Genomic DNA, 27,832 nt, shown 5'->3' with positions numbered 1-27,832 from the left:
GCACATTTAACATCTTTCAGTATAGATTTTAAAGTACGTTGTTTCACACATTTTAACACCATTCTGTATAAATTTTGTACTGGATTCTCCCACACATTTTAACAACTTTATTTATAGATTTTATCCTAGATTATTGACATATTTTAACACCATTTTGTATAGATTGTAAGACAGATTGTTCTCCATATTTTAACATCTTTCTGTATGGATTTTATACAAGGTTGTTTCACACATTTCAACACTCTTCTGTATAGATTTTATACAAGATTGTTTCACACATTTCAACACTCTTCTGTGTAGATTTTATACAATGTTGTTTCACACATTTCAACATTTTTCTGTACAGATTTTATACAAGGTTGTTTCACACATTTCAACACTCTTCTGTATAGATTTTATACAAGATTGTTTCACACATTTCAACACTCTTCTGTATAGATTTTATACAAGATTGTTTCACACATTTCAACACTCTTCTGTATAGATTTTATACAAGATTGTTTCACACATTTCAACACTCTTCTCTATAGATTTTATACAAGATTGTTTCACACATTTCAACACTCTTCTCTATAGATTTTATACAAGATTGTTTCACACATTTCAACACTCTTCTGTATAGATTTTATACAAGATTGTTTCACACATTTCAACACTCTTCTGTATAGATTTTATACAAGATTGTTTCACACATTTCAACACTCTTCTCTATAGATTTTATACAAGATTGTTTCACACATTTCAACACTCTTCTGTATAGATTTTATACAAGATTGTTTCACACATTTCAACACTCTTCTGTATAGATTTTATACAAGATTGTTTCACACATTTCAACACTCTTCTCTATAGATTTTATACAAGATTGTTTCACTCATTTCAACACTCTTCTGTATAGATTTTATACAAGATTGTTTCACACATTTCAACACTCTTCTGTATAGATTTTAAAATGAATTGTTCCACACATTTTAACACCGTTCTACCTAGACTTTAAACTAGATTCTTCCACACATTTGACAAATGTATGTATAGATTTTAAACTAGATTGTTCCCATAGTTTAACAAACTTCTGTATGGGTTTTAAATTGGATTGTTCCACACATTTTAACACCCTTCTGTAAATATTTTAAAGTAGGTATTTTTTACACTTGTTGTTCAGTAAGTAAAATAAATAAAAGAGATTCCTCTACATATATTCTCACTTACAGTGAACGCAGCTGACCTAATCCCAGGAATGTGTTGGTAAGAAGTGACGTCAGAAGATTATCATCTAGATACCTAAAGAAATAAAAAAACAAAGAGAGTTTTAAAAATATTGATGTAATTTGTTCTGTCTCTCGTTGCTAGGTGATCGTCAATCGACCGATCGTTTTTCTCTTAACAAAGAAATTTGTTTTCTATCAAGAACGTGGAAGAACATTTCCTGGAGAGTAGTAAGATATTTCTTACACCAACTACTTAACCCTAATCCTCCTTAAATTAAAGCATTTCAGCTTGATATCCAGATAATAGTGTGATTAAGGTGTAATGTTAGACCTAAAATAGACATTAGATTGTAAGCACCTTTCTTATAAGGCAAAGAGAAAATAACTATATTACACTTGAGAAAATCAAAATCTAAAAACAAAATGTTTTTATTATTATTTGAAAAGAAACCTTATTTTTCGTCTTTAAAAATATTATGTATTTACTAGTTTTGTTTCATCCTGTGCGTTTTAAGTAAAATTATTTAGAACACATAAAATGTAACTATAACACTAGCATTTCAGTAGTACGTACAATATTTTAAGACGCCACAAATTTTGAAAAAGCCTTGGGGTAAGACTGGTTATTTGGTTTCTTCCAAGATCCCTGAAAAAATTTAAAAACAAAAAATTATCCGATTTTTGAAATTCAATATTGTGAGTTGGAAACAATTAATGTTATTTCATTAAAAATTAATTTAAAAAAATGCTGTATCGGTAATAATTAAACTAAAATATAATTAATGAATGTTGTTGGATAATTAATAATTAACTAAGTCACTTGTCGTTTCCTTATCGGTATAATGTTACTATCAATTATATAAGCTATTTCTTTGGTAAACCTAAGCCTAATTAATGTTCCTATCAATTAACAAACTGTTAGGCTGTGAGGCTTAATAATATATAAAGTGAGCTAAAGTGATTAAAACCCAAGATAAATACTGCTATAAGAACTGATTATAAATCCACGGTAACACTAGAGTATAAACTGAGTTTTAATTATAATCAATACGATAGATTAAAGGAGGATAAATTGTCACATAATTCGTGTCTTTAATTATCTGCAAGTTAGTATGCTTGATATTTCTCATGAATATTTCTTAACGTTATAATAAAGACAAAAAACGAATTAATGTGATATTATTTAACTTACAACAGTCCTGCCTTCTCCATGCCATGAAAAACTCCTTTCTGAAGAGAACCACTTAGATTGTTTCCTCGAAATAAACTAAACCAAGATACAAACATCTTAGATCATTAGTGTAGTTCTAATTCTATAAACATACTTGTCAGGTATAGACGTAAGTTGCCAGCTGGTACACAAGTAATCTCCACAAACTAACCACTCACAATCTTAAGTCACCAGCTGGTAAACAGATAACTCTTACCACCTATCTAGTTATCAACTAGTAAACAGGTAACGTCCACTATATTTCTAGATATCAACATAAGTCATCATCTAGTAAACAGGTAACCTCCACTATATTTCTAGATATCAACATAAGTCATCATCTAGTAAACAGGTAACCTCCACTATATTTCTAGATATCAACATAAGTCATCATCTAGTAAACAGGTAACCTCCACTATATTTCTAGATATCAACATAAGTCATCATCTAGTAAACAGGTAACCTCCACTATATTTCTAGATATCAACATAAGTCATCATCTAGTAAACAGGTAACCTCCACTATATTTCTAGATATCAACATAAGTCATCATCTAGTAACAGGTAACCTCCACTATATTTCTAGATATCAACATAGGTCATCATCTAGTAACAGGTAACCTCCACTATATTTCTAGATATCAACATAAGTCATCATCTAGTAAACAGGTAACCTCCACTATATTTCTAGATATCAACATAAGTCATCATCTAGTAAACAGGTAACATCCACTATATTTCTAGATATCAACATAAGTCATCATCTAATAAACAGGTAACATCCACTATATTTCTAGATATCAACATAAGTCATCATCTAGTAAACAGGTAATCTCCACTATATTTCTAGATATCAACATAAGTCATCATCTAGTAAACAGGTAATCTCCACTATATTTCTAGATATCAACATAGGTCATCATCTAGTAACAGGTAACCTCCACTATATTTCTAGATATCAACATAAGTCATCATCTAGTAAACAGGTAATCTCCACTATATTTCTAGATATCAACATAAGTCATCATCTAGTAAACAGGTAACCTCCACTATATTTCTAGATATCAACATAAGTCATCATCTAGTAAACAGGTAACCTCCACTATATTTCTAGATATCAACATAAGTCATCATCTAGTAAACAGGTAACCTCCACTATATTTCTAGATATCAACATAAGTCATCATCTAGTAAACAGGTAACCTCCACTATATTTCTAGATATCAACATAAGTCATCATCTAGTAACAGGTAACCTCCACTATATTTCTAGATATCAACATAGGTCATCATCTAGTAACAGGTAACCTCCACTATATTTCTAGATATCAACATAAGTCATCATCTAGTAAACAGGTAACCTCCACTATATTTCTAGATATCAACATAAGTCATCATCTAGTAAACAGGTAACATCCACTATATTTCTAGATATCAACATAAGTCATCATCTAATAAACAGGTAACATCCACTATATTTCTAGATATCAACATAAGTCATCATCTAGTAAACAGGTAATCTCCACTATATTTCTAGATATCACCATAAGTCATCATCTAGTAAACAGGTAACCTCCACTATATTTCTAGATATCAACATAAGTCATCATCTAGTAAACAGGTAACCTCCACTATATTTCTAGATATCAACATAAGTCATCATCTAGTAAACAGGTAACCTCCACTATATTTCTAGATATCAACATAAGTCATCATCTAGTAAACAGGTAACCTCCACTATATTTCTAGATATCAACATAAGTCATCATCTAGTAAACAGTTAATCTCCACTATATTTCTAGATATCAACATAAGTCATCATCTAGTAAACAGTTAATCTCCACTATATTTCTAGATATCAACATAAGTCATCATCTAGTAAACAGGTAATCTCTACTATATTTCTAGATATCAACATAAGTCATCATCTAGTAAACAGGTAACATCCACTATATTTCTAGATATCAACATAAGTCATCATCTAGTAAACAGGTAACATCCACTATATTTCTAGATATCAACATAAGTCATCATCTAGTAAACAGGTAACATCCACTATATTTCTAGATATCAACATAAGTCATCATCTAGTAAACAGGTAACATCCACTATATTTCTAGATATCAACATAGGTCATCATCTAGTAACAAGTAACCTCCATTATATTTCTAGATATCAACATAAGTCATCATCTAGTAAACAGGTAACCTCCACTATATTTCTAGTTATCAACATAAGTCATCATCTAGTAAACAGGTAACCTCCACTATATTTCTAGTCATCAATATAAGTCACCAATCAGTAAACAGGTAACAATCACTATATTAGAACCCTGTTTTTAAAACTACATTATATTTGTGAGAATTTTGATAATTTGTTAACGTAACGGTATCTATAACACATATTATGTAAATTAGAAGCAACTATAAAATATGTTGAAACTAAAACTCTTAACTTGTGTACATATGAGTGAAGTCTAAACTGAAACTCTTAACTTGTGTACATATGAGTGAAGTCTAAACGGAAACTCTTAACTTGTGTACATATGAGTGAAGTCTAAACTAAAACTCTTAACTTGTGTACATATGAGTGAAGTCTAAACTGAAACTCTTAACTTGTGTACATATGAGTGAAGTCTAAACTGAAACTCTTAACTTGTGTACATACGAGTGAAGTCTAAACTGAAACTCTTAACTTGTGTACATATGAGTGAAGTCTAAACGGAAACTATTAATTTGTGTACATATGAGTGAAGTCTAAACTAAAACTCTTAACTTGTGTACATATGAGTGAAGTCTAAACGGAAACTCTTAACTTGTGTACATATGAGTGAAGTCTAAACTGAAACTCTTAACTTGTGTACATATGAGTGAAGTCTAAACGGAAACTCTTAACTTGTGTACATATGAGTGAAGTCTAAACGGAAACTCTTAACTTGTGTACATATGAGTGAAGTCTAAACTGAAACTCTTAACTTGTGTACATATGAGTGAAGTCTAAACTGAAACTCTTAACTTGTGTACATACGAGTGAAGTCTAAACTGAAACTCTTAACTGGTGTACATATGAGTGAAGTCTAAACGGAAACTATTAATTTGTGTACATATGAGTGAAGTCTAAACTAAAACTCTTAACTTGTGTACATATGAGTGAAGTCTAAACGGAAACTCTTAACTTGTGTACATATGAGTGAAGTCTAAACTGAAACTCTTAACTTGTGTACATATGAGTGAAGTCTAAACGGAAACTCTTAACTTGTGTACATATGAGTGAAGTCTAAACGGAAACTCTTAACTTGTGTACATATGAGTGAAGTCTAAACTGAAACTCTTAACTTGTGTACATATGAGTGAAGTCTAAACGGAAACTCTTAACTTGTGTACATATGAGTGAAGTCTAAACGGAAACTCTTAACTTGTGTACATATGAGTGAAGTCTAAACTGAAACTCTTAACTTGTGTACATATGAGTGAAGTCTAAACTGAAACTCTTAACTTGTGTACATATGAGTGAAGTCCAATTAGGTGTTGCAATGAACTATATATAAACAGTACATTTAATCTTGAGTACGTAAATGTAGACGTGAAATAGAAAATTATAACAATTTCTATAATATACAAAACACCAACGATATAAACAATCGAAATTGTTTGTACTTATGTGTCAATTGGTTACTGGTAACTTTTAGTATAATATTTCACAATATTCGATCAGCTTATTGTATTAGTTAAACCAAAGAGATAATATTTACCAATAGTGTAAAGAAATGGATAATTAGCAAATAAACAAATGTCTACTTATAGCCTATATACATATGTATTAAATAATGTTCTAATAATCTATATACATATGTATTAAATAAGGTTCTAATAATCTATATACATATGTATTAAATAATGTTGTAATAATCTATACACATATGTATTCAATAATGTTGTAATAATCTATATACATATGTATTAAACAATGTTCTAATAATCTATATACATATGTATTAAATAATGTTGTAATAATCTATACACATATGTATTCAATAATGTTGTAATAATCTATATACATATGTATTAAACAATGTTCTAATAATCTATATACATATGTATTAAATAATGTTCTAATAATCTCTTCTATAATGTATATTAGTCAATTATATTGTTTTTCGTTACATAATATTTCATCGAATTATAAAGTTATTCAGTTAAGGATATTTAAGTATGGTATTTAGTTAATTAATAAAAGATATATAAATGTAGGATATCTTTATTTAAACGATATTGTACTCCAAGATAGATATTTCTTCAGAAAAAGTTTAAAAGTGAATGGTATAATTAAGTTGTTTAAGACGGTTTTCAATATTATTAGTATCAGATTATTTTCTAAAACGTAGTATCTGTATGTAAATAGATTATATACTTCTACGTAATATCTAAATTAATCATTTTTAAATTAGTTCTAGAATTTATAAAATATTTTGAGTAAAGTTTCACAGAAAACAATATTTATTTAATATCAATTATTTTGTCATTTTGTTATATTATTCCTTCCCTGGAGTTCCATAAACTTATTTACTAGACATGTCTTTAAATAAACGAATAAGAAATCTGAATTTGAAAACTCCTACACTTACAACCGTGACATCTGGTGTTCGATATTTTTAGGAAATAAAGTTAACCCTACATCAGTACAGTTGATGGTCACATCAATACATGGACAGCGTTCTTCTTCAGAACATTGAAAAGCTGGAAAGGAGAAAGTTAGTAAATCTATTAAATGACCTTTGTCACTTAAGACAAGTGACACATACAAGTGGTGAGCACTCTATATCTTAATTTCTACATTTTATATAAGCCTATCTGGTTGGAGGGTATAAAACTTTTCAATTTAAGTGTCGTCCATATATAACTGAAAGACTAGTACAAAGCTTTCTGAAGTATTTCATTTTATACGATAGAATTTTGTGTCTAAAGAAATGTTTCTGTTATCTTAGTCACTTGTATTGGAAGACCTTTGTGGTGTTTTGATAAGACGTGCTTCTGACATAATCATTCCTGTTATGTAAAGCTAAACACAAGCCAATCTCTTTATTTTTATCACTGATATGATAGAAATATATAACATAAATACATATGTTATAACCAGATATACAACCAGATATAAATAGATAAAAACAGAAAACAACACTGTATAAGATTACATAGAAACAGAAAACAACACTATACAAACACACAGAAACAGAAAACAGCACTATACAAACACATAGAAACAGAAACAACACTATACAAACACATAGAAACAGAAAACACTATACAAACACACAGAAACAGAAAACAACACTATACAAACACACAGAAACAGAAAACAGCACTATACAAACACATAGAAAAAGAAAACAACACTATACAAACACACAGAAACAAAAACAACACTATACAAACACACAGAAACAGAAAACAGCACTATACAAACACATAGAAACAGAAAACAACACTATACAAACACATAGAAACAGAAAACACTATACAAACACACAGAAACAGAAAACAACACTATACAAACACACAGAAACAAAAAAAGCAGCACTATACAAAACACATAGAAACAAAAAAACAACACTATACAAACACATAGAAACAGAAAACACTATACAAACACACAGAAACAGAAAACAACACTATACAAACACACAGAAACAAAAAACAGCACTATACAAACACACAGAAACAGAAAACAACACTATACAAACACACAGAAACAGAAAACACTATACAAAACACATAGAAACAGAAATAACACTATACAAAACACACAGAAACAGAAAAACACTATACAAACACACAGAAAACAGAAAACAGCACTATACAAACACATAGAAACAGAAAACAACACTATACAAACACATAGAAACAGAAAACACTATACAAACACACAGAAATAGAAAACAACACTATACAAACACAGAGAAACAAAAAACAGCACTATACAAACACACAGAAACAGAAAACAACACTATACAAACACACAGAAACAGAAAACACTATACAAACACATAGAAACAGAAATAACACTATAAAAACACAAAGAAACAGAAAACACTATACAAACACACAGAAACAGAAAACAACACTATACAAACACACAGAAACAGAAAACAACACTATACAAACACATAGAAACAGAAAACAGCACTATACAAACACATAGAAACAGAAAACAACACTATACAAACACATAGAAACAGAAAACACTATACAAACACACAGAAACAGAAAACAACACTATGCAAACACACAGAAACAGAAAACAGCACTATACAAACACACAGAAACAGAAAACAACACTATACAAACACATAGAAACAGAAATAACACTATACAAACACACAGAAACAGAAAACACTATACAAACACACAGAAACAGAAAACAACACTATAGAAACACACAGAAACAGAAAACAGCACTATACAAACACACAGAAACAAAAAACAGCACTATACAAACACACAGAAACAGAAAACAACACTATACAAACACATAGAAACAGAAATAACACTATACAAACACACAGAAACAGAAAACAGCACTATATATAAATACTTCAAAAGAGAATTGAACACTTACAAACTTGTTTTTTATATTGCTAATGTCTTTACTTAAACTTTCAAATAAGGTTCTAGTCACGAAGCCATGCGCTTAGTAGGTTTCTATAACTCTGAGAAAGCCGAATTATTCTCGTGATTCATGTCATGAACACATCTTAATGACATCACGACAGTACCAATTCAACGTTAAACGTCCCGTATGTAAAGTCATTTTAGTGTGTACTGATAAACTAACAGCACTGTAATGCAGTGGTGGTGTACCTGTGGCTTCTTTAAACCCTAACATCAACCCATAATGAATAAACATATATATAATTATTAACAGTATTTCCAATCTTGGAGCAGTGAAAATGTTCACAGGAGACATCTCACGCCCTCTTGGTATCAGTCATGTGGTTGCACGAACATGTGACATCGGATGAGGCGTTTTGAATTTCTAGCAGACCCAGTTTACACATCAATATTTGAGTAAAAAACAGAAGTGAACTGCTGGTATTGGCTGCGCTGTTTTTCTGTTGTTTGTGAGTGAATACTGGATATTTAGTGATAATAATATGTAATTATTTTTTTCGCAATAAATATATTATCAAAATTATATTATTTGGCGTGGCATGCATATATTTTTGATCAGTTAGATCTATTGTTATATCAGTGAAATAAAGTTTCACTTACTGTTACGTTACAGTAAGTTAAATTATCGTATTTACGTTAATTGGTGATATATTTTTAAAGTGCATTTACTCTTTTCAGCTTGTCAGAACGTCAGCTCAACCAGCAAAGAAAGTAAAAGGTTCAGATGGAAGGAGCAGCAACAGAGGTTTTGAAAAACCGTGGACTGAAACATTTGTCATGACCATAAAATGTGATAAAGTATTACGTATCTTATGTTCTGAAACAATGGTGTGCAGGACTTTGTAAAATGGAATTATGGAACTGTTCATAAATAACTTTGTGATAAGAGTGAGAAAGAACAAAAAGAACACATTTTTTAACAACAACAACAACATGAAGTCAAATGTTTTGATTGTTTCAGGTAGTTCCAACTTTGTTACTGCTAGCTTTGAGATTTCAAAGATTATTGCTCAACATGGAAAACCACTTAGTGATGGTGAACATATTAAAGAATCGTGGCTGGAATGTGCTCATTTCCTTTTGGACAGTTTTCCAGAGAAAGAAAATATATCCAGTACATTAAGGAATATCAACAAGTAGAAACACAGTAAAAAGTAGAATATTACAGATGGAAACAAACGCAGCAGAACAACTAACAAAAGATATTGGTTCATATAAATTATTCTCCATTTGTCTTGATAAGATCTCTGATGTTACGTCATCAGTTAGGCTAGCCATTATTGTTCGATTTTTTTACGGGTGAAGAAATCTGTGAAGAACTGGTTAACATGGTAACGTTACCTGAACATACAATAGGGGCTGAAATATGCAATATCCAGTCGACCTGTTGACCTTACAAAAATAGTTTCCGTGACGTCTCATGGTGCACCCAACATAAGTGGTAAAGAAACAGATTTGGTAAATTTGTTTGTAAAATATGTTGGACATCCACTGCTAGGCTTTCATTGTATTATACAAGAAGAGGTTTTATAGCTTGCCTTAAGAAGTTTGATGGATATTGTAACCAAGGTAGTTCATTTTATTTCTGCGCATGCTTTGAAAAAATACAATTTCAGAATTTAATGAAAAAGGCGAATTCCATGTACACACGACTACTTACGTACGACAATATTCGTTGGCTGAGTAGAGGTTCTGTCTTTAAACGATTTGTTGATTGTTTGGATAAAATAATTGACAAATGAATAATTTTCTTGGTCTGATGTCGTGTGGATTTGTTGATTGGTGTTTTTTACAGGTTTCGTATCACATTTAAATGATTTGAACTCCAAACTGCAGGAATCTGGTAAAACACTTGAAGTTATGTTTAGCAAGATTATGGTAAAACACTTGAAGTTATGTTTAGCAGAAATATGGTAAAACACTTGAAATTATATTTAGCAGGAATATGGTAAAACACTTGAAGTTATGTTTAGCAGGAATATGGTAAAACACTTAAAGTTATGTTTAGCATAAATCTGGTAAAACACTTGAAGTTATGTTTAGCAGGAATATGGTAAAACACTTGAAGTTATGTTTAGCAGGAATCTGGTAAAACACTTGAAGTTATGTTTAGCAGGAATCTGGTAAAACACTTGAAGTTATGTTTAACAGGAATATGGTAAAACACTTGAAGTTATGTTTAGCAGGAATCTGGTAAAACACTTGAAGTTATATTTAGCAGGAATATGGTAAAACACTTGAAGTTATGTTTAGCAGGAATATGGTAAAACACTTGAAGTTATGTTTAGCAGGAATATGGTAAAACACTTGAAGTTATGTTTAGCATAAATCTGGTAAAACACTTGAAGTTATGTTTAGCAGGAATATGGTAAAACACTTGAAGTTATGTTTACCAGGAATATGGTAAAACACTTGAAGTTATGTTTAGCAGGAATCTGGTAAAACACTTGAAGTTATGATTAGCAGGAATATGGTAAAACACTTAAAGTTATGTTTAGCAGGAATATGGTAAAACACTTGATGCTATGTTTAGCAGGAATATGGTAAAACACTTGAAGTTATGTTTAGCAGGAATATGGTAAAACACTTGAAGTTATGTGTAGCAAGATTATGGTAAAACACTTGAAGTTATGTTTAGCAGGAATCTGGTAAAACATTTGAAGTTATGTTTAGCAGGAATATGGTAAAACACTTGAAGTTATGTTTAGCAGGAATATGGTAAAACACTTGAAGTTATGTTTAGCAGGAATATGGTAAAACACTTGAAGTTATGTTTAGCAGGAATCTGGTAAAACACTTGAAGTTATGTTTAACAGGAATATGGTAAAACACTTGATGCTATGTTTAGCAGGAATATGGTAAAACACTTGAAGTTATGTTTAGCAGGAATATGGTAAAACACTTGAAGTTATGTTTAGCAGGAATATGGTAAAACACTTGAAGTTATGTTTAGCAGGAATCTGGTAAAACACTTGAAGTTATGTTTAGCAGGAATCTGGTAAAACAGTTGAAGTTATGTTTAGCAGGAATCTGGTAAAACACTTGAAATTATATTTAGCAGGAATATGGTAAAACACTTGAAGTTATGTTTAGCAGGAATATGGTAAAACACTTGATGTCATGTTTAGCAGGAATATGGTAAAACACTTGAAGTTATGTTTAGCATGAATCTGGTAAAACACTTAAAGTTATGTTTAGCAGGAATATGGTAAAACACTTGATGTTATGTTTAGCAGGAATATGGTAAAACACTTGAAGTTATGATTAGCAGGAATATGGTAAAACACTTAAAGTTATGTTTAGCAGGAATATGGTAAAACACTTGAAGTTATGTTTAGCAGAAATATGGTAAAACACTTGAAGTTATGTTTAGCAGAAATATGGTAAAACACTTGATGTTATGTTTAGCAGGAATCTTGTAAAACACTTGAAGTTATGTTTAGCAGGAATATGGTAAAACACTTGATGTTATGATTAATAACATAAATGCTTTTGAAATCAAACTTAAACATTTTAAACGTGATGTTTACAATGGAATTATTAAATATTTCTCAAACTTAAAAAAACACGTGAAAGACCTTGAGAAAGTATACATTCGTAGCTTGAAAATGTCAAGCAAAATAAATTCAAGTTTTGAACAATTTTCTTTAAGATTTAATAAGTTCAAGTTATTTGAAAAATTACGAAATGCATAAGTATACTGACAGTGTAACATTAGACAAACTGGATCTGGAAATATTGTAGTGGATTGACTTCAATAATTTTGAGACGCAACTGATTGATTTACAAAGCAGCTCAATTTGGAGGCAAAAATTTCTCGACTAAAGAGCTGAACTACAAAACATTGAAAGAGATCAGTTAGTGACTGGAATAACACAGAAAATAAGGTTCTGAAACTGTGGTATTGTGTTCCTGTGTGTCTGAAAAATGTCAGTAGTAACAGTATTGTCATCAACATGTTTAACTGTGGTATTGTGTTCCTGTGTGTCTGAAAAATGTCAGTAGTAACAGTATTGTCATCAACATGTTTAACTGTGGTATTGTGTTCCTGTGTGTCTGAAAAATGTCAGTGGCAACAGTGTTGTCATCAACATGTTTAACTGTGGTATTCTGTTCCTGTGTGTCTGAAAAATGTCAGTAGTAACAGTATTGTCATCAACATGTTTAACTGTGGTATTGTGTTCCTGTGTGTCTGAAAAATGTCAGTAGTAACAGTATTGTCATCAACATGTTTAACTGTGGTATTCTGTTTCTGAGTGTCTGAAATACGTCACAATGTGAATAGTAACAGTATTGTCATCAACATGTTTAACTGTGTTATTCTGTTTCTGAGTGTCTGAAATACGTCACAATGTGAGTAGTAACAGTATTGTCATCAACGTGTTTAACTGTGTTATTCTGTTTCTGAGTGTCTGAAATACGTCACAATGTGTATAGTAACAGTATTGTCATCAACATGTTTTGGTGAGTCATTCAGTGATGAACTTTGTAAAATATAATTATACGAATAGACTTGCTGATAAAACTAGTGTTTCATGTTTAGCTCTCAAAACAACCAATTACAGGCCTGATATAAAAGGTGTGTCATCGTTGGTGAACCAGCAGAAGTCTCATTGGGAGTAATATATGAATACTGCCTTTCTCTTAGTTTTAATATGAACCAAATCTTACGAGTTCACAAAATGCTTTCTGTTAATAGTAAAACAATGAATAAATGTAAGTAACTCCCTCTTTTATCTTTAAAATCCATTATTATTGTTACTAATTTAGTCATTTTATTTCTTGTGAATTATTATAGTTATTAACACCATGTAACACCTGTAGGTGTTTCAGTTAAATTAATTCAGAATAATAATAAATTATAATCTACTGCTGAAAATTACCATGATCACGTGGCATTAGACGTACACTTCCAGAACGATTTGTCATCCCTGCTCTAATGTAAGTGATTAAAACATTGATCCCTTCAGATGGCCTGAGGGAGTTAAATATATGAAAGTGGAAACAATAGTAAGACAAAATTTCTACAAAACATGTGTACTGTTATTTTGTCATGCTTATAAAAAGTTGTTTCTTTACCCACGTGTAAAGTTTACTGAGTATATATATCGAACAGAATGCAGGTACATCCAATTAGATGGAATACTTTACATATATATATAAATATTTCTACTTACACATACGTTAAACACTTGGTGTGTTTTGTCACTATCTGTCTCGTGGAATTATTTGGATTGGTCTTGTTAACACAGTAATCTCTCGTGATAGCTCACCATTCACAAATGTTTGCAGACACGAAACTACCTACCTTCACGTGTATTGGGTCCTTCTTAAAATTGTGTTTAAAATTTTGTTTTCAGTTTTCGTAGTTTTATAAGGTTGGTTCAGTCCCGAGAGCAAGTCTTGAACGTTTATGTAGTTTAGTGACAAATGAAATCACCTTATTTATACAAAACAGTCGTAATAATTTAAAATAATATTATTTTTGTTCCTTAATGATGGAAAACGTAATAAATGTTTTATAATCACCAAGAAACCAAACTCTAGGCCTATTTCTTGAATAACTGAAGATAAGTTTGTCGTACATTGCTTACAAGAATGGACTCAGACAAAAAGATAGAAACAGAGTAAATTCTGTAATGTTATGTGAAGTACTTGTTATCTTGAGTAGTAGCCCACACCATCAAGATTTTTAGGACTCGATTTGACGACGTTTTACTATTCAGAGCAGACCTGGGAATGTTTCCTGTTGTTCTAATGGTGTTTGATAAGTGCTAGTTAGCACTACTTTATGGTGCTGTTTTCTTTAGGAAATAAGATAATCACCTGGATTACACCTACAGCCACTCACTAATAAATAATCAAATTTCATCTCAGTCATCACATATGTTTCTCAAAAAATATTCCGAACGTACATTGAAGGTTATAGTTTCTTGCCAAGGTTCTACTAAAGGTTATAAACTTTCCACACAAGGTTATACTGAAACTTATAAGCTTTCAAGCAAATTTCTGATTTAACTTGTAAAGCTTCTAACAGGGGTATTGAGTTTCTAACAGGGGTATTGCTGTAGTTTGAAGCAGAATTCTTGTGAAGGTTAGAAAGGTTCTAATTTAATATTTCTTGAAAGTTATAAAAGTTCTAACTGAAGATCTCTTGAAGGTTAGAAAGGTTCTAACTGAAGTTTGTCATCGCATTATCTGACTCGTTTGAAAGTTAAAATATTTTTTCATAAGAAATCTTCCAAATGTTTCTTCCCTTTCTACACAGTCACCCTGTCCAAAACACTGACAACACATAACTACATGTGTTCCACAGTCACCGTGTCCAAAACACTGACAACACATAACTACATGTGTTCCACAGTCACCGTGTCCAAAACACTGACAACACATAACTACATGTGTTCCACAGTCACCGTGTCCAAAACACTGACAACACATAACTACATGCGTTCCATAGTCATCCTGTCCAAAACACTGACAACACATAACTACCTGTGTTCTGCAGTCGCTCTGAAGAAAACACTGATAACACATAACTACATGTGTTCCATAGTCATCCTGTCCAAAACACTGATAACACATAACTATATGTGTTCCATAGTCATCCTGTCCAAAACACTGACAACACATAACTATATGTGTTCCACAGTCACCGTGTCCAAAACACTGACAACACATAACTATATGTGTTCCATAGTCATCCTGTCCAAAACACTGACAACACATAACTATATGTGTTCCATAGTCATCCTGTCCAAAACACTGACAACACATAACTACATGTGTTCCACAGTCACCCTGTCCAAAACACTGACAACACATAACTACCTGTGTTCTGCAGTCGCTCTGAAGAAAACACTGATAACACATAACTGCCTGCGTTCCACAATCACCCTGTTTAAAACACTGGCAACACATGACTACATGTGTTCCACAATCACCCTGTTTAAAATACTGACAGTTCGTATCTCACTTTTCATAAAATGTTGATAGAATCATTAAAGTATTTTTAGATTTAAATATATTCACACCGGAACGTAGGAAATATTTAGGTCCATCATTCTCTATTATCGTATACGTTAAAACTCAGCATATGAAATATTTAGATCCATCATCCTCTATTATCGTATACGTTAAAACTCAGCATATGAAATATTTAGATCCATCATCCTCTATTATCGTATACGTTAAAACTAAGCATATGAAATATTTTGATCCATCATCCTCTATTGTCGTATACGTTAAAACTCAGCATATGAAATATTTAGATCCAGCATTCTCTGTTATCGTATACGTTAAAACTCAGCATATGAAATATTTTGATCCATCATCCTCTATTATCGTATGCGTTAAAACTTAGCATATGAAATATTTAGATCCAGCATTCTCTGTTATCGTATACGTTAAAACTCAGCATATGAAATATTTAGATCCAGCATTCTCTATTATCGTATACGTTAAAACTCAGCATATGAAATATTTAGATCCAGCATTCTCTGTTATCGTATACGTTAAAACTAAGCATATGAAATATTTAGATCCAGCATTCTCTATTATCGTATACGTTAAAACTAAGCATATGAAATATTTAGATCCAGCATTCTCTATTATCATATGCGTTAAAACTTAGCATATGAAATATGCTGATCCATCATTCTCTATTATCGTATACGTTAAAACTCAGCATATGAAATATTTAGATCCAGCATTCTCTGTTATCGTATACGTTAAAATTAAGCATATGAAATATTTAGATCCATCATTCTCTATTATCGTATACGTTAAAACTAAGCATATGAAATATTTAGATCCATCATTCTCTATTATCGTATATGTTAAAACTCAGCATATGAAATATTTAGATCCATCATTCTTTGTTATCGTATACGTTAAAACTAAGCATATGAAATATTTAGATCCAGCATTCTCTATTATCGTATGCGTTAAAACTTAGCATATGAAATATTTAGATCCAGCATTCTCTGTTATCGTATACGTTAAAACTAAGCATATGAAATATTTAGATTCATCATTCTCTGTTATCGTATACGTTAAAACTTAGCATATGAAATATTTAGATCCAGCATTCTCTATTATCGTATACGTTAAAACTCAGCATATGAAATATTTAGATCCATCATTCTCTCTTATCGTATACGTTAAAACTTAGCGTATGAAATATTTAGATCCATCATTCTCTATTATCGTATACGTTAAAACTTAGCATATGAAATTATTTTCTAACAATATCGTTTGACTTTTTCCGGCTTATTTAATAAATGAAGGTAATTTGAAACAATGTTGCACTGTGTCTGATACGACCTGAAATAAACATGAAAGAATGTTGTACTGTGTCTGATACGGCCTGAAACAAACATGAAACAGTGTTGTACTGTGTCTGATACGACCTCAAACAAACATGAAACAATGTTGTACTGTGTCTGATACGGCCTGAAACAAACATGAAACAGTGTTGTACTGTGTCTGATACGCCTTAAACAAACATGAAACAATGTTGTACTGGTCTGATACGACCTGAAACAAACATGAAACAATGTTGTACTGAGTGTGATACGAACTGAAACAAACATTAAACAATGTTCCTCTGAGTGTGATACGACCTCAAACAAACATGAAACAATGTTGTACTGAGTGTGATACGAACTGAAACAAACATGAAACAATGTTGTACTGAGTGTGATACGACCTGAAACAAACATGAAACAATGTTGTACTGTGTCTGATACGACCTGAAACAAACATGAAACAATGTTGTACTGTGTCTGATACGACCTGAAACAAACATGAAACAATGTTGTACTGTGTCTGATACGACCTGAAACAAACATGAAACAATGTTGTACTGTGTCTGATACGACTTAAACAAACATGAAACAATGTTGTACTGAGTGTGATACGAACTGAAACAAACATTAAACAATGTTCCTCTGAGTGTGATACGACCTCAAACAAACATGAAACAATGTTGTACTGAGTGTGATACGAACTGAAACAAACATGAAACAATGTTGTACTGAGTGTGATACGACCTGAAACAAACATGAAACAATGTTGTACTGTGTCTGATACGACCTGAAACAAACATGAAACAATGTTGTACTGTGTCTGATACGACCTGAAACAAACATGAAACAATGTTGTACTGTGTCTGATACGACCTGAAACAAACATGAAACAATGTTGTACTGTGTCTGATACGACTTAAACAAACATGAAACAATGTTGTACTGTGTCTGATACGACCTGAAACAAACATGAAACAATGTTGTACTGAGTGTGATACGACCTGAAACAAACATGAAACAATGTTGTACTGAGTGTGATACGGCCTGAAACAAACATGAAACAATGTTGTACTGTGTCTGATACGACCTGAAACAAACATGAAACAATGTTGTACTGAGTGTGATACGACATGAAACAAACATGAAACAATGTTGTACTGAGTGTGATACGGCCGGAAACAAACATGAAACAATGTTGTACTGTGTCTGATACGAACTGAAACAAACATGAAACAATGTTGTACTGTGTCTGATACGACCTCAAACAAACATGAAACAATGTTCTGCTGAGTGTGATACGACCTCAAACAAACATGAAACAGTGTTGTACTGTGTCTGATACGACCTGAAACAAACATGAAACAATGTTGTACTGTGTCTGATACGACCTCAAACAAACATGAAACAATGTTCTGCTGAGTGTGATACGACCTCAAACAAACATGAAACAGTGTTGTACTGTGTCTGATACGACCTGAAACAAACATGAAACAATGTTCTGCTGAGTGTGATACGACCTGAAACAAACATGAAACAATGTTGTACTGAGTGTGATACGGCCTGAAACAAACATGAAACAATGTTGTACTGAGTGTGATACGACCTGAAACAAACATGAAACAATGTTGTACTGTGTCTGATACGACCTGAAACAAACATGAAACAATGTTGTACTGTGTCTGATACGACCTGAAACAAACATGAAACAATGTTGTACTGTGTCTGATACGGCCTGAAACAAACATGAAACAATGTTGTACTGTGTCTGATACGACCTGAAACAAACATGAAACAATGTTGTACTGAGTGTGATACGACATGAAACAAACATGAAACAATGTTGTACTGAGTGTGATACGGCCTGAAACAAACATGAAACAATGTTGTACTGTGTCTGATACGAACTGAAACAAACATGAAACAATGTTGTACTGTGTCTGATACGACCTCAAACAAACATGAAACAATGTTCTGCTGAGTGTGATACGACCTCAAACAAACATGAAACAGTGTTGTACTGTGTCTGATACGACCTGAAACAAACATGAAACAATGTTGTACTGTGTCTGATACGACCTCAAACAAACATGAAACAATGTTGTACTGTGTCTGATACGACCTGAAACAAACATGAAACAATGTTGTACTGTGTCTGATACGCCTTAAACAAACATGAAACAATGTTGTACTGAGTGTGATACGACCTGAAACAAACATGAAACAATGTTGTACTGAGTGTGATACGGCCTGAAACAAACATGAAACAATGTTGTACTGTGTCTGATACGACCTGAAACAAACATGAAACAATGTTGTACTGAGTGTGATACAACCTGAAACAAACATGAAACAATGTTGTACTGAGTGTGATACGGCCTGAAACAAACATGAAACAATGTTGTACTGTGTCTGATACGAACTGAAACAAACATGAAACAATGTTGTACTGTGTCTGATACGAACTGAAACAAACATGAAACAATGTTGTACTGTGTCTGATACGAACTGAAACAAACATGAAACAATGTTGTACTGAGTGTGATACGACCGGAAACAAACATGAAACAATGTCTGCTGAGTGTGATACGACCTTAAACAAACTTGATACAGTGTGAAACCGAGATTAATACGACCTGAAATAATTCGGTACTGAACCTATAAAATATAATCATAATTATAAAGCGAAAATTTGAAGAATTTAAATATTATGATATTTTCTCTGACGTATTAAAACTAAAATATTTTGTTAAAAGAAAGGATTTCAAAATAACTCACGACATCCTATTTCATCGGTCCAGGAAAACTGACAGTGGATGTCTCCATCACATACCAAGCTTCCATCAATACAGTAACTGTTAATACACTTTAGTTGACCAGTAGCACAGGTGGAGTTATCTAACGGAAGAGAAACAGTTAACATTTTAGTTCTTTATAAAGTGTTTGTAAAATCACACATTTTAGTTGTTTATAAAGTGTTTGTAAAATCACATATTTTAGTTCTTTATAAAGTGTTTGTAAAATCACACATTTTAGTTGTTTATAAAGTGTTTGTAAAATCACACATTTTAGTTGTTTATAAAGTGTTTGTAAAATCACACATTTTAGTTGTTTATAAAGTCTTTGTAAAATCACACAACCAATAATATCACAACCATGATGTACTTACCACAACCAATAATATCACAACCATCATCACATTCTTACCACGATGTACTTACCACAACCAATAATATGACAACCATGATGTACTTACCACAACCAATTAAATGAGAACCATCAGCACATCCTTCTCTGGGTTTGTTGCTACGAAAACATCTGTTGAACTGTGGGACACACTGACCGTTTGAACACTGGAACTCGTCAGCAGCACACGGTCTTACAGGCTCATCTGAAAAGTGAATCATAAAATAAGTCGGTTCTTACACAGTTTATGTACGAGTGAACCGAATGTTCCTTCTCAAATAATCTGTGATATTGTTACTGAAACTAGTGAAATCGACTAGTCCACATTACGATGTGACATCACTACACCTGAAACTGATCTGTACTAATAAGATATTTTGTGTAACAAAAATTACTGAAACTGGTCAAGTTCACAATAAATATTCTATGGTATCAGTATCACTGAATCTGGTCAGTTAACAACATATATTATATAGTATCAGTATTATAGAAACAGGTCAGTTTATAACAAATATTCTATAGTATCAGTACTATAGAAACAGATCAGTTCATAACAGATATTCTATAGTATCAGTATTATGAAACAGGTCAGTTCATAACAGATATTCTATAGTATCAGTATTATAGAAACTGGTCAGTTCATAACAGATATTCTATAGTGTCAGTACTATAGAAACTGGTCAGTTCATAACAGATATTCTATAGTATCAGTACTATAGAAACTGGTCAGTTCATAACAGATATTCTATAGTGTCAGTACTATAGAAACAGGTCAGTTCACAACATATATTCTATAGTATCAGTACCATAGAAACAGGTCAGTTCATAACAGATATTTTATAGTATCAGTATCACTGAATCTGGTCAGTTTATAATAGATATTCTATAGTATCAGTATTATAGAAACTGGTCAGTTTATAACAGATATTCTTCAGTGTCAGTATTATAGAAACAGGCCAGTTCGTTACAGATATTCTATAGTATCAGTACTATAGAAACAGGTCAGTTCATAATAGATATTCTATAGTGTCAGTACTATAGAAACTGGTCAGTTTATAATAGATATTCTATAGTATCAGTGCTATAGAAACAGGTCAGTTCATAACAGATATTCTATAGTATCAGTATCACTGAAACTGGTCAGTTCACAACATATATTATATAGTATCAGTATCACTGAAACTGGTCAGTTCACAACATATATTATATAGTATCAGTATTATAGAAACAGGTCAGTTCATAACAGATATTCTATAGTATCAGTACTATAGAAACGGGTCAGTTCATAACAGATATTCTATAGTATCAGTATCACTGAAACTGGTCAGTTCACAACATATATTATATAGTATCAGTATCACTGAAACTGGTCAGTTCACAACATATATTATATAGTATCAGTATTATAGAAACAGGTCAGTTCATAACAGATATTCTATAGTATCAGTATTATAGAAACAGGTCAGTTTATAACAGATATTCTATAGTATCAGTACTATAGAAACGGGTCAGTTCATAACAGATATTCTATAGTATCAGTATCACTGAATCTGGTCAGTTCATAATAGATATTCTATAGTATCAGTATCACTGAATCTGGTCAGTTTATAATACATATTCTATAGTATCAGTGTCACTGAATCTGGTCAGTTTATAATACATATTCTATAGTATCAGTATCACTGAATCTGGTCAGTTCATAACAGATATTCTATTGTATCACTATCACTGAAACTGGTCAGTTCACAACATATATTATATAGTATCAGTATTATAGAAACAGGTCAGTTCATAACAGATATTCTATAGTATCAGTATTATAGAAACAGGTCAGTTCATAACAGATATTCTATAGTATCAGTATCACTGAAACTGGTCAGTTCACAACATATATTATATAGTATCAGTATTATAGAAACAGGTCAGTTCATAACAGATATTCTGTAGTATCAGTATTATAGAAACAGGTCAGTTCATAACAGATATTCTATAGTATCAGTATCACTGAAACTGGTCAGTTCACAACATATATTATATAGTATCAGTATCACTGAAACTGGTCAGTTCACAACATATATTATATAGTATCAGTATTATAGAAACAGGTCAGTTCATAACAGATATTCTATAGTATCAGTATCACTGAAACTGGTCAGTTCACAACATACATTATATAGTATCAGTATTATAGAAACAGGTCAGTTCATAACAGATATTCTATAGTATCAGTATTATAGAAACAGGTCAGTTTATAATAGATTTTCTATAGTATCAGTATTATAGAAACAGGTCAGTTCATAACATATATTCTATAGTATCAGTATTATGGAAACAGGTCAGTTTATAATAGATTTTCTATAGTATCAGTATCACTGAGTCTGGTCAGTTTATAATAGATATTTACATATAATTATTGCATCACTTTGCTCAGAGGAAAGATAAAAAGGTTCTATATTAATAGCATTATTTGTGTAATAACAGACAAAACATATGTAAAAGCAGACAAAAAAAAGCCTCAAATCTATATTTTGCTATTAATTCGACTTATAAAAGGTTTAAATATTGTATAGGCAAAAGGTAAAATGATACGAGATAGTTTAAATCATTTCGAAAAGTGGCCCAGAAGTCTGTAGCATAAAAACCACTGACAATAAACGTTCTTTAAAGATAATAAAATCATTAAAAGAGTCGGAAATAAAAACAGAATAAAGACTTCAATACTTTACCACAAAACATTTCATCTGAAGAGTCCGGACAGTCTGGTATGAAATCACACCACCATTCTAACCGGATACATTGCCCTCCTAAACACTTCCTGCTGCCTTCAGAGCAAGTGATGTTCTCTAAATATAAACAAAGAAATATTTTTTACGAAGCATTTCCAATCACTCATCAATACATCAATATCAAAAATCAGGTTAATAAAGAAGGATCGTCAAGTCCTGAACCAGATCCAAAACCAAGTCAGAACCGTTACCTCCAAGGTGAATGAAACTGGTAATAAAAAGAACGTCAAACGTGACCTCAGTATTTCATGCACCTGATGTGCCACCAACTATTTATTGTAGAAGGCTTTGCAGTTGAATAAAAAACATTGTAATCTTATAATTTACAAGAACAGGAGTGTTACCTGCTTCAGGTCTAAAGAAATGTGATGTTATGTGTACCTCCAGTAGATCTCAGCTCGATGAAAATATTTACCTTAGAATAATATAACTTATTACCATCAGGTCAGATAAGGAGGACATGACCACCATCTTGAAATATGGTATTGGTAACAACCTAATGAGAGTTTATAGTTATATAAGAGGTAGAGCTGAAACAGTCACACGAATCCAGATGAAAACGACAACAGTCATCATGAGAAAGACTGAACTCGCAGCAACCGAACTTTGTGTCCTTGTTCAGTTCCATTGGAATTTTGTTTTTTGCATCTTATTAAACGTAGTCTTTTTAAGTGGACATTGACGAACAGAGAAGGGCGTTAGGTTGACCACGTCATTTATTGTTGAAGATTATTATTATCAAAATGACAGAAATATGTGATCACGACCTGAGACTAAAGAATAGAAAGAAGAAATAAGGACGATATTCTGCTGGAAGAGACGAACGTACCATCGATTTATTATAACCTTCCAGATAAGGTAACTTGTTGAGTTTTTGTACATTATCAAAATGTTTACTTTGAGTCACCAGAAAAACATGTAGAAAATTAAACAAGACAAAAGTTCGCTGTCTCGAAAAACTCAATAAGAATAAATATATGACAAGGCAGAAACTCCTATAAGTTTCTCATATAGACAAGGTTTTATTAAAACAACTCTAAGGCTAAGTTTTCATGTCTGATTAGAAATGTTATTCCTTAAGATGATAAGTTATCTTATTAACTTCTCGAGATTTAATGATCCTAAAGTAAGGTTAAGTAAAGTAAAGTTAACTTTAGTGTAAGCCAAGAAACAACAAATAACACAAGGAATGTTACAAACAAATTATCATATCACATGTATATAAACTGTAAGGAATGTTACAAACAAATTGTCATATCACATGTATATAAACTGTAAGGAATGTTACAAACAAATTATCATGTCACATGTATATAAACCGTAAGGAATGTTACAAACAAATTATCATATCACATGTATATAAACTGTAAGGAATGTTACAAACAAATTATCATGTCACATGTATATAAACCGTAAGGAATGTTACAAACAAATTATCATATCACATGTATATAAACTGTAAAAAATGTTACAAACAAATTGGCATATCACATGTATATAAACTGTAAGGAATGTTACAAACAAATTATCATGTCACATGTATATAAACTGTAAGGAATGTTACAAACAAATTATCATGTCACATATATATAAACTGTAAGGAATGTTACAAACAAATTATCATGTCACATGTATATAAACACTAAGGAATGTTACAAACAAATTATCATGTCACATGTATATAAACTGTAAGGAATGTTACAAACAAATAATCATGTCACATGTATATAAACTGTAAGGAATGTTACAAACAAATTATCATGTCACATGTATATAAACTGTAAATAATTTTACAAACAAATTATCATGTCACATGTATATAAACTGTAAGGAATGTTACAAACAAATTATCATATCACATGTATATAAACTGTAAAAATATTTATATCTTACAGATCATGTGTTGCACCTTTGTTTACTCTTTCATTAAATAAACATTACATTATTTTCATTACATTAGAGAATATAACATGAAACATACGTCATGAATAGAACAGCCTACAAATTTACATGTAGTGAACACAACATGAAACATTCATCATGAAGAGAACAGCCTATAAATCTACATGTAGTGAGCACCACATGAAACATTCATCATGAATAAAACAGCTTACAAATCCACATGTAGTGAACACCACATGAAACATCCATCATGGAGAGAACAGCTTACAAATCTACATGCAGTGAACACAACATGAAGCATCCATCATGAAGTGAACAGCTTACAAATCTACATGTAGTGAGCACAACATGAAACATCATCATGAAGAGAACAGCTTACAAATCTACATGTAGTGAGCACCACATGAAACATCCATCATGAAGAGAACAGCTTACAAATCTACATGTAGTGAGCACCATATGAAACATTCATCATGAATAAAACAGCTTACAAATCCACATGTAGTGAGCACCACATGAAACATCCATCATGAAGAGAACAGCTTACAAATCTACATGTAGTGAGCACCATATGAAACATTCATCATGAATAAAACAGCTTACAAATCTACATGTAGTGAGCACCACATGAAACATCCATCATGAAGAGAACAGCTTACAAATCTACATGTAGTGAGCACCATATGAAACATTCATCATGAATAAAACAGCTTACAAATCCACATATAGTGAACACCATATGAAACATTCATCATGAAGAGAACCGCTTACAAATCTACATGTAGTGAGCACCACATGAAACATCCATCATGAAGAGAACAGCTTTTAATTTAACGTTACAAAAGTACGAAGAATTTTTGTCTAATAAATGTTTCTGTGGTGTAATAGTTATATAATAGTTGTATAATAGCTATATAATAGCTATATAATAGTTACACATCTATAGCCCTTTTCGTCTCTCCGATATTTAATGAATTTATTTCATCTCTAAACTCACATCTTATAAAGTCGTTAGGAAAGCTTTCATTCAAATAACATTTTTAAACTGTAAACTTAAAATAGTACACAAACAACAGAAGTGTTAACATTGTAAACTTAAAATAGTACATCAATACAGAAGTGTTAACATTGTAAACTTAAAATAGTGAAGTGTTAACATTGTAAACTTAAAATAGTACATCAATACAGAAGTGTTAACATTGTAAACTTAAAATAGTACACAAACAACAGAAGTGTTAACATTGTAAACTATAAATAGTGAAGTGTTAACATTGTAAACTTAAAATAGTACACAAACAACAGAAGTGTTAACATTGTAAACTATAAATGGTACATCAATACAGAAGTGTTAACATTGTAAACTTAAAATAGTGAAGTGTTAACATTGTAAACTTAAAATAGTACATCAATACAGAAGTGTTAACATTGTAAACTTAAAATAGTACACCAATACAGAAGTGTTAACATTGTAAACTTAAAATAGTACATCAATACAGAAGTGTTAACATTGTAAACTTAAAATAGTACACAAACAACAGAAGTTTTAACATTGTAAACTTTAAATGGTACATCAATACAGAAGTGTTAACATTGTAAACTTAAAATAGTGAAGTGTTAACATTGTAAACTTTAAATGGTACATCAATACAGAAGTGTTAACATTGTAAACTTAAAATAGTGAAGTGTTAACATTGTAAACTTAAAATAGTACATCAATACAGAAGTGTTAACACTGTAATCCTAAAATAGTACATCAATATAGAAGTGTTAACATTGTAAACTTAAAATAGTACACCAATACAGAAGTGTTAACACTGTAATCCTAAAATAGTACATCAATACAGAAGTGTTAACATTGTAAACTTAAAATAGTACATCAATACAGAAGTGTTAACATTGTAAACTTAAAATAGTACATCAATACAGAAGTGTTAACATTGTAAACTTAAAATAGTACACCAATACAGAAGTGTTAACATTGTAAACTTAAAATAGTACACCAATACAGAAGTGTTAACATTGTAAACTTAAAATAGTACATCAATACAGAAGTGTTAACACTGTAATCCTAAAATAGTACATCAATACAGAAGTGTTAACATTGTAAACTTAAAATAGTACACCAATACAGAAGTGTTAACACTGTAATCCTAAAATAGTACATCAATACAGAAGTGTTAACATTGTAAACTTAAAATAGTACATCAATACAGAAGTGTTAACATTGTAAACTTAAAATAGTACATCAATACAGAAGTGTTAACATTGTAAACTTAAAATAGTACACCAATACAGAAGTGTTAACATTGTAAACTTAAAATAGTACACCAATACAGAAGTGTTAACATTGTAAACTTAAAATAGTACATCAATACAGAAGTGTTAACACTGTAATCCTAAAATAGTACATCAATACAGAAGTGTTAACACTCTAAACTTACCACAGTCAATCTCATCCGTCCGGTCAAGACAGTCGTAGAACGTGTCACAGCGAAGACGGCCGTCGATACACTGACTATTATTACAAGTGAACTCATATGGCGCACAGCTTCCGATAGCTACAGACAT

The 27,832-nt window shown here is 31.3% G+C and overlaps 1 protein-coding gene across 1 annotated transcript; it reads right to left on the bottom strand.

Annotated features, from left to right (window-relative positions):
* Positions 1-1,205: 1,205 nt before the first annotated feature.
* On the bottom strand, positions 1,206-27,832 carry LOC143245835 (G-protein coupled receptor GRL101-like). The gene is made up of 8 exons (XM_076492091.1): positions 27,706-27,832; positions 23,303-23,419; positions 20,647-20,781; positions 20,169-20,288; positions 7,041-7,152; positions 2,401-2,475; positions 1,783-1,854; positions 1,206-1,281 (listed from the first exon to the last, which is right to left on the bottom strand). Exons 1-8 carry the CDS (start codon positions 27,830-27,832, stop codon positions 1,206-1,208), a joined length of 834 nt encoding a protein of 277 aa, XP_076348206.1.

The sequence above is a fragment of the Tachypleus tridentatus genome, chromosome 3 (assembly GCF_004210375.1).
Source record: "Tachypleus tridentatus isolate NWPU-2018 chromosome 3, ASM421037v1, whole genome shotgun sequence".
Taxonomy (NCBI): Eukaryota; Metazoa; Arthropoda; class Merostomata; order Xiphosura; family Limulidae; genus Tachypleus; species Tachypleus tridentatus.
This window is presented reverse-complemented; position numbering and strand designations above follow the sequence as displayed.

Bases quoted from the DNA above. Each gene is read 5' to 3' on its own strand.
- LOC143245835 (XM_076492091.1), bottom strand. From the start codon at position 27,832: ATGTCTGTAGCTATCGGAAGCTGTGCGCCATATGAGTTCACTTGTAAT. The intron at 20,289-20,646 runs GTAAGTACATCA...CTCTTCCGTTAG, and splicing joins TTCTCATTTAATTGGTTGTG to ATAACTCCACCTGTGCTACT. The intron at 1,282-1,782 runs GTACGTACTACT...TTATTTCTTTAG, and splicing joins TTGTGGCGTCTTAAAATATT to GTATCTAGATGATAATCTTC.